Consider the following 19,648-nt stretch of genomic DNA (forward strand, 5'->3'; position numbering starts at 1 on the left):
TAAATAGATCATATAAGTCTACATATTTCCCCAATTTGCTACTTTCAATAAAATGCTTGTCAGAATTCATGCAAAAAAAAATACTGTCTAGTGGCCAGTACATATTAAAATGGTTTTTGTAATTGTGACCGCCCACATTTTGCATGTTGTTGGCGGATTGGGGTGGGGGAAATTGTGTTGAACTTCCTTTAAAAGTTTGTATATTTTTAAGTAGTTTGGAGACTCAGAACTGTTCAGAATACTTCCCTTTTTAAAAAAAAATAATATAAAACTGTTAATAGTATGATATTTATAGTGGCAAAACCATGGAAACAAATGGAGTTCCTAAAATTAGGGAATAATTGAAATGAATTATGGTATATCCATACTTTGCAATGTTACACAACTTTCAAAATGAGTTACATCTGTTCAGAGTATTTCTGATAGGTTAAGATTAGCAGTAGGATCTCATTAAAATTAATTGCCTTAGTTGCTGATTTTATTTACTTCTGATATTTTTCTAAGTTAATAATGATCAAAGCATATTTGCTGATCATTGGTTAATAATTTAAAATCAAGGTATGGAAAAAAAAAAAACAAGATGATTACTGGCCTTTAATAGTAAGCTACAATCTTTTCTGTGCCCTTCTAGGGTGCTATGGGATGGTGTAGGGAAACGTGATGCAGTTCCCACAAAGAAGCTCTTTTCTCTGTTGCATAGAAAGAACTATATCAGCAAATTTCATCTCCTAAAAGTGTAGTTGGAGCTGCTGCTTCTTGTTCTCCAGCATTGGATATGGGGAGTTCTTCACTCTACAAGACTTACCCAGTTGAGTCTACTTTATCATAATTTGGATTTTTAAAAATCAAGTGCTTTATTGCATCACTTTAAAAATTTCTCTCTCAAAACCACATTCACAAAGTCCTGTTACTTGTAAATAGTTTGATCAGGTAATAAACTATCCTTTCCATTAGACTGAGGATTTTTTAAATGAAATACTTAATAGATGAGAAAAATAGTTGTTGTTGTTGTTTTTTTAAGTGCTTGTTGGATCTTATCCAAAGTACAACTTCTAAAACCTATATGGATAGTCTCTTTAGAGTTTATTTAAGTGCACTTTTAGGGGTTAGAATTTGTTGTCTTGATTTTTGTTCTTCAGCCAAGGTAAGAGTTGCATAAGCAATTTTTACTTGGTTTACTGGCCAGGCATTGTGGGTACTTAGTATGTAGACATTTAAAGTTGTCTCCTTGCTTTAGTAAAGGATTTATTAGCACAGAGGAAAATATTAGACTATCCTGATGAATAACCTATCATGCTTGCATTTTTCTCTAAACAGAACAAGTTCTTCGTGACGAAGTTTACTTTGCTACAAACTGTTGCAAATTTATGTGAATTGTAGGAGAAGCAAGTTTGCCTTTTAGAAATACAGATATTCCGGAATTCCTTGTGAAAAATGATATCTTTATAGGGAAAAGCTAAAGTTTTCATATGTACTTCAAAACCATTACTTTCATAATCTTTATTTTAAAATGTCAAAATTTAAATTGCTTAAAATATAATACAGTGAGGAAAAAGAAAAAAAATCCTTAGTATTTCTCCTGTTTTATTCTTACTATAGATGTAGCCATCTCTAAAGCTTTAGTTAATTAATCTATAATTTATCAGCCTTAAACTAAAAAGATTTCTCACATGTTCAGAATACAATATATTTAATCAAGTGTGTCTTGCGTTTTGAGCTAAATCTGCCAAGGTTCTTCTGATCTTGTTCATCCTGAACTTGACAGCATGGTTCCTACCCTGTTCTTACACAGGAGCTCTGAGACCCTTTGTCAGTGATGTGAATGCAAATTAACACTGCAGATGTGGTTTCACTAACTCAAAAGTAGTAGGATGTAAATGTTTAGTTTGAACATTTCTGTCACTACAGACTAATATTGTGGTAGTATTTGCAGCAGCCATGTCATACTTACGGGACACAAACTTTTGGTTGGACAGCATCCCTAACCTGTTTTCTATGAACTGTTTCAAACAAGTCTCTCTAGCCCTGTATTTCTGTATTTTAAACTCAAATTTATCACATCACATGTACCCCTGTTGTTTCTATTTTACACCTTTCTCACCTTTGAAAATAATTTTGAAACTAGTTTCTCTGGCAGATTTAAACCCAATTGAATTTTCAGACTGTGGAGGGAATTTTTTTTTTCCCCTAACAAAACAATAACTTCAAAATAGCCTGTTGCCTCATTTTCTTTCATTATCTCAGAAAATCTTTAAATCACTTTTTTCCTTAGTGAGAGATAAAAAATCTTCAGTTCAGAGATATTTTAATACTCTGTTGAGAAGAAAGCACTTAACTTATTCAGAAGACCTGAGCAAATCCCCATGTTCTTAACAGTAAATTGGTGGTTCAGATTTATATTTGGTCATGAAAATTCTTAGAAAACTGTGAAGCGTCAAAATAGATGGGAAATATGATTATATGGCATCTAAATATTAGAACCAACTGGAAAAGAATATAGGTATCCTATTTTTAAATGTCGTTATAATAAATGGGTTCAGAGTCTATCAAAATTGCCTTTTCTTTGGTCCTTTTACATGCTGAGAAAGGATCTGTAATTGGCAGCAGTTCCATGATAGTAAGCAACAAAGCTACTTGTAATTTAGACAAATCTAACAGAACAGCAAACATATATACACATTAATACTTTATATTTTTATAACAAATATTTCAGTGTAATAAAACCATTTCATGTCCTGATCAAAACACCTTACCATAATTTGTCATTTTGAATAAAGCAATTTTATTTAAATTTTAAAAATCTGTGTAGTTTTTTAAATTTCCTCATCACTTTTTAAAATGTGATGTTATAGTGAGTATTTTGACAGTTAAATTGACTCTTTTCCCAGTGTGTGTTGGTGATGAAGAATTTCAGTAATTTTTGTTTATTAAGAATATTTCATGGCTATTTGTGATAGGTTGTATGTTGGGATGGCATGTGGGTCTTTGGCTGCGTTTATAAGTGATGTATGCCTAGCTTATCAAGTTTCATTAGTCGTAAATTGTGAGCCTTATGTGAATAGGATGACTAAAGAATTGGGAAGGATGCATAAAAATAATGGAAAACTCAGTGTGTTGACCGTAGGATGGGTGGGTCAGGATGAAAGATAATTTTTTCATTTCTGCTATTTACTAGTTAAGTGCTGAGCTCTGGATCACACCTGGATTGGATACTGGCACTACCATTGCAGATACAGATTTGGTTAGCTACATGACCTTGGGGCAAGTTACTTAACTTCTGTGAGCCCCAGTGAACTTCTCATCTGTAAAATGCATATAATTAATATTTCCTATTTTTAATATGGATTAAATGAAATAATAATGTATATTAAGCCCATAGCATAGTCTGAAATATGGTAAATATTCCAGTTTTAGCATTTACTCTCACCATTATAGTAGAAATAATTGTTTTGGATCTGGAAATTAAAATGTCTATGATAACATGTTCTATTTATTACTACTTTTATAGTAGTAGCATAGATATTATATGGATTGGGAAAGCAAAGACCTTTTTTAAAATTCAGCAAAAGAATTGTAAAGAGAGAATTAGAAAATTATAAAGACAGAATTAGAAAAGAATTATAAAAGGCAGAATTAGAAATACTGCTTTTTCTCCTACCTATACTTTTAGTTGTATTAAATGGGAAATGTTTTATAAGTTGCATACCCCACAGTTAAAACATAGATTCTGATTTAAGATGGACATCATTCAACTACCTGTTCTTCACTCAGTTCTAATTATGTCTTGATTTCAGAGTTTGATCCTTCAACAATTTATTATACTATAGCTATGTCCAGACCCTTCCCTGTGTGCAAACAGGATATATGCAACAGGAAATTAAGGGGACAGGATAAAAGCTGGAGAATGGGAGGCATGGCCTTGTCCTATGTTTTCACATTAATGTAAGGTGTTTTAGTGAATATGAGAATAGGCTTTGGAGTGAGATCGACATCCTGAATTAAAATCTTAGTCTTAACACTTTGTAGCTATGCAACCTCAGGCAAATTAAGTTTTTTTTTTTTTATCTGTTAAAGTGATGATAGTAACTACTTTATGGGATTTTTAAAGGGTTAAATGAGGTGATGTTTGAAAAATATCTGTGCATATGTATAATAGATGTTCAATAAGTGATAACTGTTAATAGTTTTTAACCATCTGAACTATTGTTTTCATTCTGTTGTTGTTGTTGTTGTTGTTGTTGTTGTTGTAATTGAGACAGGGTCTGGCTCTGTCACCCAGGCTGAAGTGCAATGGCATGATCTCAGCTCACTATAACTTCTGCCTCCCAGGCTCAGGTGATCCTTCCACCTCAGTCTCCTGAGTAGCTGGGACTACAAGCATACGTCACCATGCCCGGCTAATTTTTTTTGTATTTTTGGTAGAGATAGCGTTTTGTCATGTTGCCCAGGCTGGTCGCGAACTCCTGAGCTCAAGCAATCTGCCCACCACAGCCTCGCAAAGTGCTGGGATTACAGGCATGAGCCACTGTTTTCATTCCTTATAACTCTGCCATATTACTTTCCAAACAATTCATTCTCAGGGATTAGTCTGTTAATGTGTTTCCAAATTAAATAAGGTTTTTGACACTTGCATGCTACTTTCTACTCACTGATGTTCACTGTCTTTTAGCATTTGCTAAAACGTCAGTGAACATCAGTGAGTAGAAAGTAGCATGTAAGTGTCAAAACAAATAATTTTGCTAAACGTGCTGTGTACATTTGTACGTAGTACGCACATAATACACACATAAATGCGTGCTTCAGAATTATACATACCACTGATATTAGGAGTGATTGACACACATTCAGAAAGTATTTATTCAACCTACCTGGCCAAAGTAGCAAATTATGTTTGCGTTTTTTTTGTCCTAATACTTTTAAGTTCTTTAATGTGCTAAAAATCAAATCAACACAATTCAATTTTCTATTATAAATACTAGCTTAGTATTAATATTATCATAGTTAATATTCTGATCATTTATGGAATTAATTTGGAGGTACTCTATTATGACCAAATATGGAAATGCTTGATTCTTACTGCCAGAAGAAATAAATAAGAATAGAGGATAAAGTTTGAGAAGATCTGAAAAATCATTTATGTCTTGGGTTCATTTTTTTAAGTAGGTGTACATAGCATCTAACAGTTAAAAGGTAAGATTAGACCTAGGCATTTTAGTTTTTATGTGCATTGTAATAACTAATAGAAAACTGACAGAAATATAGATGTGTAATATTTGGTAATTCTCTCTTTACCAGTTTGTCACTCAAGCCCTATCAGAAGGTTGGTTTGAATTGGCTGGCATTGGTACATAAACATGGACTTAATGGCATTTTGGCAGATGAAATGGTAAGTTGTACTTTATTTCTAAGATTTGTTGTTCAAAGTGTCATTAAAAGGTATTCTTGCTGTCATTTAAAACATGAAACTTTTTTTTGCTACTGTAGTTAACTACTGCCACCTCAGTACCTTATATTTTATCTCATCTTTGTTTTTGATAGAGTTAGTTCTACCCTCCTCACTCCTCCCCAAGATGAAGATAGATTTATTGTCTTTCTGATTATTAGATTCGTAAATACATGTTACAAACATAAAAATACAAATTTAAAAATCAAAATCAAAGTCACCTATAATTCCACCACTTAAACAAGAACTAGTTTGGTGTCTTCTTTTCTAGATACTACCTTCTGCAGATGTTGTGTATGTACATGTATACGTACATACATATATGTGCTTTTTCTACAGCTGCCTTTAAAATTGTAACTTAGATCCCTGTCCTTGTCAGTGAACAAATCCACATATATATCAGCAACATCATTTCAGCTATTTTATTTTTATTAGAGGTCTCTCTGGGTCTCTGTTCTTTCTCAAATCACATTTCCTTAAAGCTGAGTTCACAAAGTTTGTTATAGCCAGTAGTCCAGGTGTTGTCATATGGAAACTTGACCTTTAATCTAACATCTCTATTCCTCCAGCTATACTTTTTTGAAGTGTATATTTAAAATGATTCATGTTCAGCAAAGAAAATGTTACACTGTGTGTTGGATTCCTAAAATAAAAGTTAACACAGATGATGATATTTGTTCCCTCATTAGCCTCTAAGAAAGTAATCTTTAGCATTGTAAGATATTTTCCCATATATATTTCATACTGTCATTAAAACAGAGATACTGTTTATCTAATAGAAAAGTGAATAATATTCACAGGATTTCAAAATACTTACAGAAATTACAGAATATATGTCATTTCAGTTGTGTGACTGCACTTGGAAATCAGACCTGGGTTTGGGGTCTGCCTTTCAGGAGCTTTGCCTTTCAGGAGCTATCTGATCCTTTCCAGTTGACCTAATCTCTCAAAACTAATAATAAAATGTAGATAGTCTTTATATCATAAGATTGCATTTGCTATCAAATGAGGTATATATTATGTGAAACTATTTTTGTAACCTGTAAAGCGCAACACAATATTTATAAGTTGATGGCTTAGTCAGCTAGCATTGCCATAACAAAATACCACAGGCTAAGTGGCTTAAACAACAGAAATTTGTTCTTCACAATTCTGGAGGTGGACAGTCCAAGATGAGTGTATCGGTAGCTTGCGTTTCTCCTGAGTCCTCTCTTTGACTTGAAGACAGCCACTTTCTTACTCTGTCCTTATGTGGCCTTTTCTGTGTATGTACACATGCCTGATATTTCTTCTTACAAGTACAGTCATATTGGGTTCGGGCCCCACACTTATGAACTCATTTAGCCTTAATTTCCTCCTGAAAAGCCCTGTCTCTAAATACAATGGCATTGGAGGTTATGACTTCAACGTATGTATTGTCAGTGGGAAGGAGGTGGGTACAATTCAGTCCACAACAGTTGATAGCATTCAGTTCCCCCGAGGATCTGTATCTCCTAAGTAACTTTTTTAAACCAGTATTTTAATGATGTCTAATTTAGTTGCAGTAAAATGTACAAATATACAGCTTAGTGACTTTTTACATATATGTACACCCATGTGACTATTACCCAGAGAAGCTTTTCCATCATCCCAGAAAGTTTCTCATGCTTTTTTCCAGTTACTGCTACCACTATTCTTATACCTATCATCGTGGATTTTTTTCTGGTTATGTAGTATATGCAGTATACTCTATACTATTTGTTTTTGGTTCATTTGGTGCAACATAATGTTATTGAGATCTATCTGTGTTCTTATATGTATCAGTAGTTTTTTTGTTTCTGTTTTTGTTTTTTTTAAATTGCCATGTGGTATGGTAGTCCATGGTATAAATACAGTGCAATTTGTTGATCTTCTTCTGTTGGATATGAATATTTAGGTTATTTCTTTCTTTTCTTTTCTTTTTTCTTTCTTTCCTTTTTCTTTTTAAGCAGGTGCTTGCTCTGTCACCCAGGCTGGAGTGCAGTGGCGCACTCTCAGCTCACTGCAGCCTCGACCTCTTGAGCTTAGGCAGTCCACCCACCTCAGCCCTCCCGAGTATCTGGGATCACAGACGTGCGCCACCATGCCCGGCTAATTTTGTATTTTTGTAGAGATGGAGTTTTGCCATGTTGCCCAGGCTTGTCTCAAACTCCTGGGCTCAAGTGATCCACCCGCCTCAGCGTCCCCAAGTTCTGGGATTACAGGCATGCACCACGGCACCCAACCTATTTAGGTTATTTCCAGTGTTTGGCTATTAAGATAAAACTATGAACATTCTTACCCAAGTCCTTTTGCCAACATAAGCGCTCATATCTCATGATTATATTCTTAAGGGTAGAATTGCTGGGATAGATTAGGCATATGTTTCCTCCATTTAGTCATGGGACATTGCCCTTAAACCATTCAGTGGATATTAAACATTCACTGTGTCTAAGCAATAACCAAAATTATATCCTTTCCATGCAATGCAAAAAGTCATCCATATTAATGTGTATTGTATATGAACTAGCAATGAAGATCTATCCACTGCTCAGTAAAGTAAGTTATAGCATCATTTGGAGATTATAATCAATTCTGTCATTTGAGAACTAAGAACGTAGTAGAAATTCCTTTAGAGTTGCATTATGGGAAATCAAAAGTGAATACAGCACAGAATTACTGCTTTTTCTTTTGTATTTTTATGTATTTATTTTTTGTTTGTTTTAAAATGTTATATATTGTCTTTTAAACTTTTTAGGGCCTAGGAAAAACTATTCAAGCCATTGCATTTCTGGCCTACCTCTATCAGGAGGGTAATAATGGTCCTCATTTGATCGTTGTTCCAGCTTCAACTATAGGTTTGTAATACTGGAGACAACTGTATTTAACTTTATCATGTTTTATATAGGTAGAAGAGAGTGTGTGTAAGGGTGTGTGTCGGAGGGGTGTTGTGGTTTCTTAGTTTGTAGAGATGAATATTAATTTTATGGTCTCTTTATACTTTTCTCCTTTGTTTATATATGTGTGTTTGATTATATTGGCAGTCTTTTAAAAAGAACTCAAATGTAAGTCAGTTTTAAAATTATAGACCAAGGACGATTTATATTGGTTTCATAATACTTTTAGTTACTTTTAAAAGTGACTAAGAGAAAATGAGTACTTTTAAATGTAGAATTAAACAGATACGTAATTAATTCCTACACATATAACTGTTCCATTCTTTCTCAATTCGTTGGATGCAGAAGTTAGAATAAGAGAATATTTGTACATGTGAATGTAACCCCCTTCTCTTTAAATTGGAGGTTAATAATCAACTGTAAATACAATATTTGGTCGTCTGCCCTTCATTTTGATGCCTCACAAAACCTCAAGATCATTTTACATAGGTTTCATAAGGAGTAATATTGTAAAGGGTCTGTGATAAAAACAACCGCCATGGTATTTATGTTTTAATTTTTAATTTTTATTTTTTTTTTTAAGACAGTCTCGCTGTGTCACCCAGGCTAGAGTGTGGTGGCTCAATCTTGGCTCACCGCAACCTCCGCCTCCCAGGTTCTCGTGCCTCAGCCTCCCGAGTAGCTGGGACTACAGGCGCCCGCCACCATGCCTGGCTAATTTTTGTATTTTTAGTGGAGATGGGGTTTCACCGTGTTGGCCAGGCTGGTATCAAACTCCTGACCTCAGGTGATCTACCCACCTGAGCTTCCCAAAGTGTTGGGATTACAGGCATGAGCCACCTTGCTGGGCCAGTATTTACATTTTATAAAAGACTGATTTCTGAGTAGCACTTGTCAAAGTTTAGTGTTCATTTAACCGTGTGAACATACCCTATTGTAGCAGATGCAAATAATGTCTCTTCTGTTCCATAGATAACTGGTTAAGGGAAGTTAATTTATGGTGCCCTACTTTGAAGGTCCTCTGTTACTATGGTAAGAATATGTCATTCTGCTTTTAACTTTGGAAATTAAAAATAAAGTACAGCACAATAAATAGAGTCAAAATGTGTTTATTGTTTTTAAATTCTAGGTTCTCAAGAAGAACGTAAACAAATTAGATTTAACATTCATAGTAGATATGAAGATTACAATGTAATTGTGACCACGTAAGTATTGAGAAATTTGGGGAGGATGGATATTTATGCAGCCCCCAAATTTAAAAAAGAAATTGTAGTAGTACTATGTAGGAAAGTTTATGCTGTCAACTGTGATACAAAAGTAATAGAATGACTAATGTTGAGGATTCAGGCATTTTTTAGTTTGGTGTGTAATACCCATATAGGAGGTTTTTGTTAGTGCATCGCCTCATTAATGGTGACTATAAAAAGGTTTTGCCTACTTATTGAAAAAAGTCGTCTTGTAATAGTAATTTCTCAGTTAAGCTTAAAGTAAAATTTGAGATATCCTACCAAAATTATTTATATTTTTAACTTACAAATAAGTATCTGTAATAAATACAATGAAATTTCATTTTCTCAATGAAAAATTTGAGCTAGGGCAGAAATAAAAATGAAAAATAATACTAATACTACTACTTGGTAGTAATTGATGTAAATATCTTGCACAGAACTTAATGCTCTTGTGTTACATTTATTAGTTGATTTATTTAAAGTTCTATTTTAACTGTAGTTATTATTTCTCTCTACTGGCTTCTTGTGTAGGAGTCTGTCCTTTAAAAATTCATGCGGAATTTTGTTTTTTCTTAATAAAACAGGCTCCATATGCAGTCTCAAGCTGCTAGCTATTAACTATTATTTCTTGGATCTACTCTGCTAGTTTAATAAAATATTATGTTTTAAAGAGAAACATGTTTTAGCTTCACGTTCTTTTTTGTGCTTATTAAAATATAACACTTCATGGAGCAGATTACTTACAAGTTATACCCAAATTGACCTCCTCCCGGGTATGTAAAAGTTGTCCGATTGTAACATTAACATTTTCTTCCTTTTTTTTTTTTTTTTTTTTGAGACGGAGTCTCACTCTGTCCCCCAGGCTAGAGTGCAGTGGCGTGATCTCAGCTCACTGCAACCTCTTGCCTCCCGGGTTCACGCCATTCTCCTGCCTCAGCCTCCTGAATAGCTGGGACTACAGGCGCCCACCACCACGCCCGGCTAATTTTTTATATTTTTAGTAGAGACAGGGTTTCACCGTGTTAGCCAGGATGGTCTCAATCTCCTGACCTCGTGATCCGCCCGCCTCGGCCTCCAAAAGTGCTGGGATTACAGGTGTGAGCCACCACTCCCAGCCTTTTAACATTTTCTTTCAATTATGTATTGCAGCTTTCATAGCTTGATTACAGTGTACATCAATAATTATTAAATACAAATACGTCAGTATTTATTTGAGTATCACCCGTATCTAGTGCTGTGCTTTAAGTACTGGCTGTTAGAAATGTGTAAATAAAAAATGATTTTATAAGACATTAAATTTCACTAGACTCCAAGCTCTTAAAGGTATAACCTTAGAGATGTTTTTTCTTTTGGTGACAGATATAACTGTGCGATCAGCAGTTCTGATGACCGTAGTCTGTTTCGACGGCTGAAACTTAATTACGCAATTTTTGATGAGGGCCATATGCTGAAGAATATGGGCTCCATTCGCTACCAGCACCTTATGACAATTAATGTAAGAGAATGTTTGTAAAGTTTTCCAAATTACCGTAAAATTTAGATTACGTAATTTAATATATGTAGTATTCTTTATTAGCAGAATCTGTATTATGTAGTTTAATATATGTAGTATTCTGTGTTAGCAAGTTTTTTCTGTAAAAGGGAAGATAGTAAATATTTCACACTTTATGGACTAGATGGCCTCTGTCACGTATTCTTTGATTTTGTTTTTTAACAACCCTTTAAAAAATTATTAGGTCATAAGCCATAATTTACCTGTTCTATATGTTAAACTATTTATAAATAATCTTTCATCACCTCATAAAGGTGTACGAGGACACAAGTTACCTACTTATAAAATAAGACCAACGGTTTTCATATTCATTGCTGTTGATGATAGCAGACATCAATTATTTAAATTACTATATCATTCATCACAGAATGTTAAATAATTATTAATGGTTTTAATTTATCTCTCCTCCCTTCACCTTTCACTGGGGAGGATAGACATGAAAGGAGTGGCTCTTTAAGAAAAAGCTAATATAAATTTTACCTTCATTCACAGGCAAATAACCGTTTGCTGCTCACAGGCACACCTGTACAGAACAATCTGTTAGAACTCATGTCGCTGTTGAATTTTGTTATGCCACACATGTTTAGTAGTAGCACCAGTGAAATACGAAGAATGTTTTCCTCTAAGACAGTAAGCATAAATGCATATTTTCTCCCAAATATGTTATTTGTGTTTTATCTGGGCCATTCTTCTGTTAGGTCTCTTTTGTTGTTTTCATAGTGCACATGCTCTATGAAGTAACTTTAAGTAGGTGATAACTCTATATTGGATTGGTTTGGAAACCAGCCAAAATATAATGGGAAAAAAATAGCAATTTCCCCAATCAATGGCCAGAAGTCTTGGTTAATATCCTAATTTTCTGAAGGATGACTATTTTAAATTGATGAAGGGCTCAGATATATAGTATGTGCGGAAAGTTTGATCATTACATCATCTTTATCAAAATTGGCTACGTAAATTAGTAACATTTCTTTATGGGTAAACTATAAAACTAGACAAAGCTAGAATATCCAGAAAATGCCTATGCTGAGAAATATATTTTGAAATAAAAGTTCATAAAACCAAAGTCACAACTAAAAGCGACAGTAAAGAAATCCTCTTCACAAGAAAAGTTTTGTTACTTCTTTATTGTTTAGGAAAAGTAAGGTATAGTCTTCAAGAACTCCCAGATTTTTCAATACCGCAGTGTTTACACTGATTCTTGGCTCTCTTCCACATCACTAATCTTTTGCAAGAATTTTCTGTGATACTCGTCCACTGCAAATTAACTGCCTTTTAAACATTTACTAATTTGAATTCCTTCCCACTTAATGTACAGTGTTTTAAATGGCCTAGCAGATTTTATGAACCACTTTCTATCTTCAGTTCATAATATATGGAGGACTCCTTCACATCCTAGAATAAAATTCTACTTCTTAATTCTCCAGAATCACCCATTTTGACTAAGTACTATTCCCCATTTTTAGACCAAGTGATTTGCATCAGTCTGCACTAGCTTCCTTTTGGGGCCATTTTCCACAAAGAAATAAAGGATTTTCTACCCCCCACGCTCCTCCTTACCCACACTTAGACACATTTTTCAATGAGAGTTATCTGGGTAATCGATTCATGACTCATCAGTTGATGACTTCTGAACACCCATCTGGTACAGTTCAGATTGATTACTTCAGCAGAGAACATGATTACGTATCATAAAACTTCGAAATACATATGGAGCTTCAAGAAATACATGGCAGCCCAGAATTCAGATGTGAAGTGCCATCTAGAATGAATCACGTTTCTACAGAAAATAACTCAGACTCTAATGAGGGAGATTTTTATGTTGTGTAATAATACTGTTATTGCAATAATTTAAGTGAATAATTCCTAAAAGGATATGTTTTTATTTTGCTCAGAAATCAGCAGATGAGCAAAGCATATATGAAAAGGAGAGAATAGCACATGCAAAACAAATTATAAAGCCATTTATTCTCAGAAGAGTAAAAGAAGAGGTAATGCATATCTACGTGTTTTTTATTTTTATTGTTTTTAAAACTTAGGTTTTTCTCTTTACTAGAATGATTATCTTAAACTGTTTTTTCTGTCTCAGGTTCTCAAGCAGTTACCCCCCAAGAAAGATCGAATTGAGTTGTGTGCAATGTCGGAGAAGCAGGAGCAACTCTATTTGGGTCTTTTCAACAGATTGAAAAAATCTATCAATAACTTGGGTATAATCTGATTTTTACTCATGAAAAAGAATCTTGTACTGGGGATGCATTTTGTTTAGTCATATAATGGGATTTGTGCATTTTAAAAAATTATCTGGAATTTGAGGAAATAATTTTAAAAGTTGATATATTTCAACAGTTATCTGCTTGGTTTTATTTTTTACTGTGTTCTCTTTGGGTCACAGAAAAAAACACAGAAATGTGCAATGTCATGATGCAGTTGAGGAAAATGGCCAATCATCCTTTGTTACATCGCCAATATTACACAGCTGAAAAACTCAAGGAAATGTCTCAGCTTATGCTAAAGGTAAGGATTTCATAGTATGTTAACACTAAGCTTTAATAAGAGGTTAAGTTGTTAGGCTATAAGATTGGTGAACCCAATGGGCATACTAAACCTTTAACTACATATTTAAGAAAAACTTTTTTTTTTCAGACCAGGTCTGGTTCTATTGCCAAGGCAGGCAGTCTGGGCTCACTGCAACTTCTGCCTCCTAGGCTTAAGCCATCCTCCTGTGTTGGCCTGCTGAATAGCTGGGACTACAGGCACGCACCACCATGCCCGGCTAGTTTTTTTGTACGGATGGGGTTTTGCCATGTTGCCCAGGCTGGTCTTGAACTCCTGAGCTCAAGCGATTCGCCCGCCTTGGCCTCCCAAAGTGCTGGAATTACAGGCATCAGTCACTGCGCTGAAACACGAAAAACACATTTTAGACTAAGTTCAAAATGATTTGGGGGACATAAAAACAAAGAAGGACTGATAACCTACATCATAAGTCAGCAAACTGGCCTTACAGCAGTGACTATTTTTATGAATAAGGTTTTACTATAACACAGTCATGCCTGTTTTTGTTTTCTGGGACTGCTTTCTCACTACAGGGGCAGAGTTGAGTACTTGCCGTACAGGTCATTTTGCCTACAAAGCGTAAAATATGATCTGGCCCTTTACAGGAACAGTTTGCTAACTCCTAGTCTAGACTTCCATAATGCACTTCTTTTTCATTTTATTTCTTTATAATTTTAGCAATTACTCTTTATTTTAGCCTCTTTCTCCTTTAACATTTTATCCTTATTTATCCTTACTGATCTGTGGTTGAAAGCAACCCATTTTCTTCCTTTTCTTTTCTTTTTTTTTGAGATAGACTTTTGCTCTTGTCGCTCAGGCTGGAGTGCGACGGCATGATCTCTGCTCACTGCACCCTCCGCCTCCCAGGTTCAAGTGATTGTCCTGCCTCAGCATCCTGAGTAGCTGGGATTACAGGCACCTACCACTACGCCCAGCTAATTTTTGTATTTTTAGTAGAGATGGGGTTTCACCACGTTGGCCAGGCTGGTCTCGAACTCCTGACCTTAGGTGATTTACCCACCTCGGCTTCCCAAAGTGCTGGGATTATAGGCGTGAGCCACTGCACCTGACCAACCCATTTCTTTTTAAATTTTTTTTTATTATTTTAAACTTATGGAGAATTTCAAACATTTATAAAAGTAGAATTGCATAATGAAACTGTCTGCCCATACGTTACTTCACCCCTTTGAAAGTTACCATTTGATAATGACACCACCCTTGTTTCATCTATACCCCAGACTTCTCCCCAGGGTTATTTTGAACCAAGTTCTAGATGTTATTTCATCTGTAAATATTTTAGTATGTTATCTCTCAAACAGTAAGGACTTCCCCCCCTTCATTATACCTAAAAGATTAATACAGATTTTCCTTGATAAGTCTGTTACACTAAAAGGTTCTATGATTTAGATATTTTATCAGGTGTAAACAGTTTTATTAAACTTTTCTCATCATATTATTAATTATTTTTATTTTGAAGTATACTGTGTTTTGTTTTGTTTTAAGGAACCTACACATTGTGAGGCTAACCCTGACCTAATCTTTGAAGATATGGAAGTTATGACAGACTTCGAACTACATGTACTTTGTAAACAGTACCGACACATTAATAACTTTCAGTTAGACATGGACTTGATTTTAGATTCTGGAAAATTTCGAGTTTTAGGATGCATCTTGTCTGAATTGAAACAGAAGGTATTAAAAAAGAATGGCGTTTCTTTTGTATTTTCTCAATTACTTTAACTTCTTAAAGCAATTCTGGCACACTGACTTGCTTGAATTAGCCTATGTCTGTTCTGCATTCTTCCAGAACTTAGTGTTTTGAACATTTTCTTGACGTATTTTCTTGATTACCTCCTTTCCTCTGTTGAACCTCAGACAAAAACAATAGAAAGTTAGTAGACTGTATCTGTATTGATGTTTTAAAAAAATCCTAATTGTCATTATTTCATAGGTGACAATCTGTATGTGTGCTTCAAAATTAGTTTTTAAAGACACTATTTGTTAAATAGTTATTTAAGTAATGCTGCCGTTTATGTGTGAAATAGCCTAAATTTGTAAAATCACAGTCCAGATAATACATACATAAGCAGTTGTCCACATTTTCCGACGTTTTTCTTATGAAAAGGAAGTAATTTAACTGTTCTTAAAATCAAAACTGAGAGCTAGCTTTTAGCCCTGAAGTTAAGGCAGTTTATTCATATATAGGCTGCAATAAGACATACGTCTTAGGTATTACTGATTTGTATTAAAGAAGCAGTTGATCATAGAGAATTTTCTGCAAATTTATCAACATGTTATAAGTAACACTTCTAACTGTTTAAACCTGTCAAGGCTTTGAGTAGTAAAACGATTTTTTCTATTTCTAATTCATGTATGTATTTTCACAGGGTGATAGAGTTGTGTTATTTAGCCAATTTACCATGATGCTGGATATCTTAGAGGTTCTATTAAAACATCATCAGCATAGGTACCTCAGATTAGATGGAAAGACTCAGATTTCTGAAAGGTTGGTATACTTCATGTTAGTTACAAAAAAATAACTCATTTATTATTATTGTTAGGATTTTAATGTCTAACAAACAATTGATAGTATTTTGTTGTTTTTATGTTTGATTACTTCAAATCATTACCTTAAAATAAGAGTAATTTCAATGGTCAGGCATGGTGGCTCACGCCTGTAATGCCAACACTTTGGGAGGCTGATGCGGGCGGATTGGTTGGGCTCAGGAGTTGAAGACTACCCTGGACAACATGACAAAACCCTGTCTCTACTAAAAACACCAATAGCAACAACAACAACAAAAATAGCCAGGTGTGGTGGTGCACGCCTATGGTCCCAACTAGGGAGGCTGAGGTGGGAGGATTGTTTGAGCCCCAGGGGGTGGAGGTTGCAGTGAGCCAAGATCGCACCACTGCACTGCAGCCTGGGTGACAGAGCGGGACCCTATCTCAAAAAATAAATAATTTTCTTTTAAATTTTCTTTCTGAATTACATACAAATATATTTTGAAACAGCTATTAGAATTGTATTTTTTATGGTTTTCACCTTTAAATTTTTTTCAAAGTCTAAAACACCTTATCTTTCATCAAGATTGTTTTAAAATCTTTCACATTTTAAGGGTAAAGTTTTTTTAATTCCCACAGGTTGTAAAGATTGAGCTTAGTAAAGAAGGGATTGTCTTAATAAGGACGGAATTGTGTAGTATGTTTAAATTGCATTATATATTTTGATTTATTTTTTTTCTGTTGGCCAGAGTGATTTCCCCCCCCCCCCCCCCCACATTAGACTAACGGTAAAAGTAATGGTTTTTTTTTTTAAAAGAAGAGAATCCACTTATACAATTTGATCATGAAGTCCTTGATTCATCGGAAATGTTGTCTGCCAGTAGGAGCTGATATACTTCTGAGAAGGTTAAAGATTGAAAAGCCATACACAGAATTTAGCTAAGCCACAAGTTTAAAAAGGACAAAATAGTCATTTAGGAATTAATTGAATCTGAATAGTTGAATTGAAGTAAGAGTTGGTAGGGGTAGCAATATCATAGAAAAGAAGTTGGGGAATTGAGGAGGCTCTTCAGTGATATAGCCAGAGGAGAAATAACTGCAATACTAAGAGATGTACATACATCTTCAGGTTTCTTTTTCATGTGATAATGATTGTTTTCCATTTTAATTACATTATACAACTTTTTAGTGAGATTTAACCTAATTTGTTTATCTTACAGGATTCATCTAATTGATGAGTTTAATACCGATATGGATATCTTTGTGTTTCTGCTATCAACAAAAGCTGGTGGATTAGGAATAAATCTGACTTCAGCAAATGTTGTTATACTTCACGATATTGACTGTAATCCTTATAATGACAAACAAGCAGAAGATAGATGCCATAGAGTAGGCCAGACTAAGTAAGTGTTTTTAGTTGAAATGTATTTTTAATTCAGTGCCACTTTAATTTGTGTAGACCATTAGAATATAGTGTTGGATGTCCTGCCTTAGTTTTTATTTTTTCGGCAAAGCATGGCTACTGATGTATTTTATACCAGCAGTGTTGAACATCAACTGCACTACGTAACCCTTCCATTTTCTAGTAATTATCCACCCACATTCCAAATAGTTGTGCAGTTCATGAAGTATTAACAATTGATGGCCGGGCGCGGTGGCTCACGCCTGTAATCCCAGCACTTTGGGAGACTGAGGCGGGGGCGGATCATGAGGTCAGGAGATCGAGACCATCCTGGTTAACAGGGTGAAACCCCGTCTCTAGTAAAAATACAAAAAATTAGCCGGGCATGGTGGCAGGTGCCTGTAGTCCCAGCTACTAGGGAGGCTGAGGCAGGAGAACGGCGTGAACCTGGGAGGCAGAGCTTGCAGTGAGCCGAGATCACCACCACTGCACTCCAGCCTGGGCGACAGAGTAAGACTCCATCTCGAAACAAACAAACAAAAAAATTGCCTACCCCTTTGAAAAAGATGAGTAATTAAAAAAACTTGCTTGTTAGATCAGTTAAGTCCCAGACAAACTTGGTAATATACAAACTTGCTGGGCTGTCCTGTTACCCTTTAGGAAGTAAATTGAGTTGTAAATTATTTTAGATGAATGGTACATTTTGACATTGGTCACAGCACTGTAAAGAGGTGAAGATAGCCGGGCACAGTGGCTCACACCTGTAATCCTGGCACTTTGAGAGGCCAAGGCGGGTGGATCACGAAGTCAGGAGATCAAGGCCATCCTGGCTAACACGGTGAAACCCCGTCTCTACTAAAAATACAAAAAAAAAAATTAGCCAGGCGTGGTGGCAGGCGCCTGTAGTCCCAGCTACTCGGGAAGCTGAGGCAGGAGAATGATGTGAAGCTGGGAGGCGGAGCTTGCAGTGCGCCGCGATCGCACCACTGCACTCCAGCCTGGGTGACCGAGCAAGACTCTGTCTCAAAAAAAAAAAAAAAAAGTAATTTCCATCTGAACACAGAACTGTTTGTTGTAATGTAATTGTAATGTTTTGTTTTGTTTTTGAGACAGAGCCTCACTCTGGCTGGAGTGCAGTGGCACCATCTCTGCTCACTTCAATCTCCACCTCCCAGGTTCAAGCAATTCCCATGCCTTAGCCTCCCAACTGCTAGGATTACAGGTGTGTGCCACCACACCCAGCTAATTTTGGTTTTTTGTTGTTGTTGTTGTTGTTGTTTTTAAGTGGAGACGGGGTTTTGTCATGTTGGCCAGGCTGATCGGCTGATCTCGAACTGCTGGCCTCAAGCAATCCACCTGCCTCAGCCTCCCAAAGTGCTGGGATTAGAGGCATGAGCCACTGTGCCCAGTCAGTAATTTACTTTAAATACAAATATCTTTCTCTTTTCTTCCATCTGTAGGAGTGTCTAAAAGTTAAATAGTCAGAAAATGTCAGTCTCAAGTGGCTTAAATAAAAGAATTTAAGGATATGTTTGTCGTAATTTTCAAAGTATTCTTTTTGAACTCTTAAATATAGTTTACATATATCCAAATAACTATATTTAGTAACCAATGGACATATTTTGTATTTTTTTTAGAGAAGTACTAGTTATAAAACTAATAAGCCAAGGGACGATTGAAGAATCCATGCTAAAAATTAACCAACAGAAATTGAAACTAGAACAGGATATGACTACAGTAGATGAAGGTGAGTTGTTTGTAAGCAGAAACTTCAATATTTATCTATATGACCATGCATCTAATTAGTCAGTGCAAGAGGATGACAAAGATGGCTACCTTAACTAGCTTACAGTTTAGGGATGATGTGTGATGTGGGAGAAGGTAAGCATGTTTATTTCAAAATACTAAAATAATTTTTTTGAAGTTTCTTAAGTTCAAAATTTTTATTTTTGTGTATGTTTTTGAAAAGAATATGTTCAAAACTCAGAAATGAAAGAACAGACGCCTCCTAGTCGCCCCATCTCCCAACTTCCCCAATAGAGGTGACAAGTGTTAGCCTTTTGTTTTTGT

General features: G+C 35.2%; 1 protein-coding gene across 3 annotated transcripts in view; it reads left to right on the plus strand.

The window, feature by feature from the left end:
- Nucleotides 1-19,648, plus strand: part of SMARCAD1 (SNF2 related chromatin remodeling ATPase with DExD box 1) — an 86,429-nt gene that overhangs the window by 60,857 nt on the left and 5,924 nt on the right. For all 3 annotated transcript variants that reach the window (XM_019025895.4, XM_019025894.4, XM_019025896.4), the window contains exons 11-23: nt 5,296-5,386; nt 8,199-8,298; nt 9,310-9,369; nt 9,467-9,542; nt 10,926-11,061; nt 11,611-11,748; nt 13,014-13,109; nt 13,208-13,325; nt 13,511-13,632; nt 15,175-15,363; nt 16,059-16,177; nt 17,397-17,579; nt 19,216-19,325. In XM_019025895.4, coding sequence (XP_018881440.1) covers nt 5,296-5,386; nt 8,199-8,298; nt 9,310-9,369; nt 9,467-9,542; nt 10,926-11,061; nt 11,611-11,748; nt 13,014-13,109; nt 13,208-13,325; nt 13,511-13,632; nt 15,175-15,363; nt 16,059-16,177; nt 17,397-17,579; nt 19,216-19,325 — 1,538 coding nt within the window. The remainder of the gene's footprint in view (nt 1-5,295; nt 5,387-8,198; nt 8,299-9,309; nt 9,370-9,466; nt 9,543-10,925; nt 11,062-11,610; nt 11,749-13,013; nt 13,110-13,207; nt 13,326-13,510; nt 13,633-15,174; nt 15,364-16,058; nt 16,178-17,396; nt 17,580-19,215; nt 19,326-19,648) is intronic.

Source organism: Gorilla gorilla, chromosome 3 (assembly GCF_029281585.2).
Source record: "Gorilla gorilla gorilla isolate KB3781 chromosome 3, NHGRI_mGorGor1-v2.1_pri, whole genome shotgun sequence".
Taxonomy (NCBI): domain Eukaryota; kingdom Metazoa; phylum Chordata; class Mammalia; order Primates; family Hominidae; genus Gorilla; species Gorilla gorilla.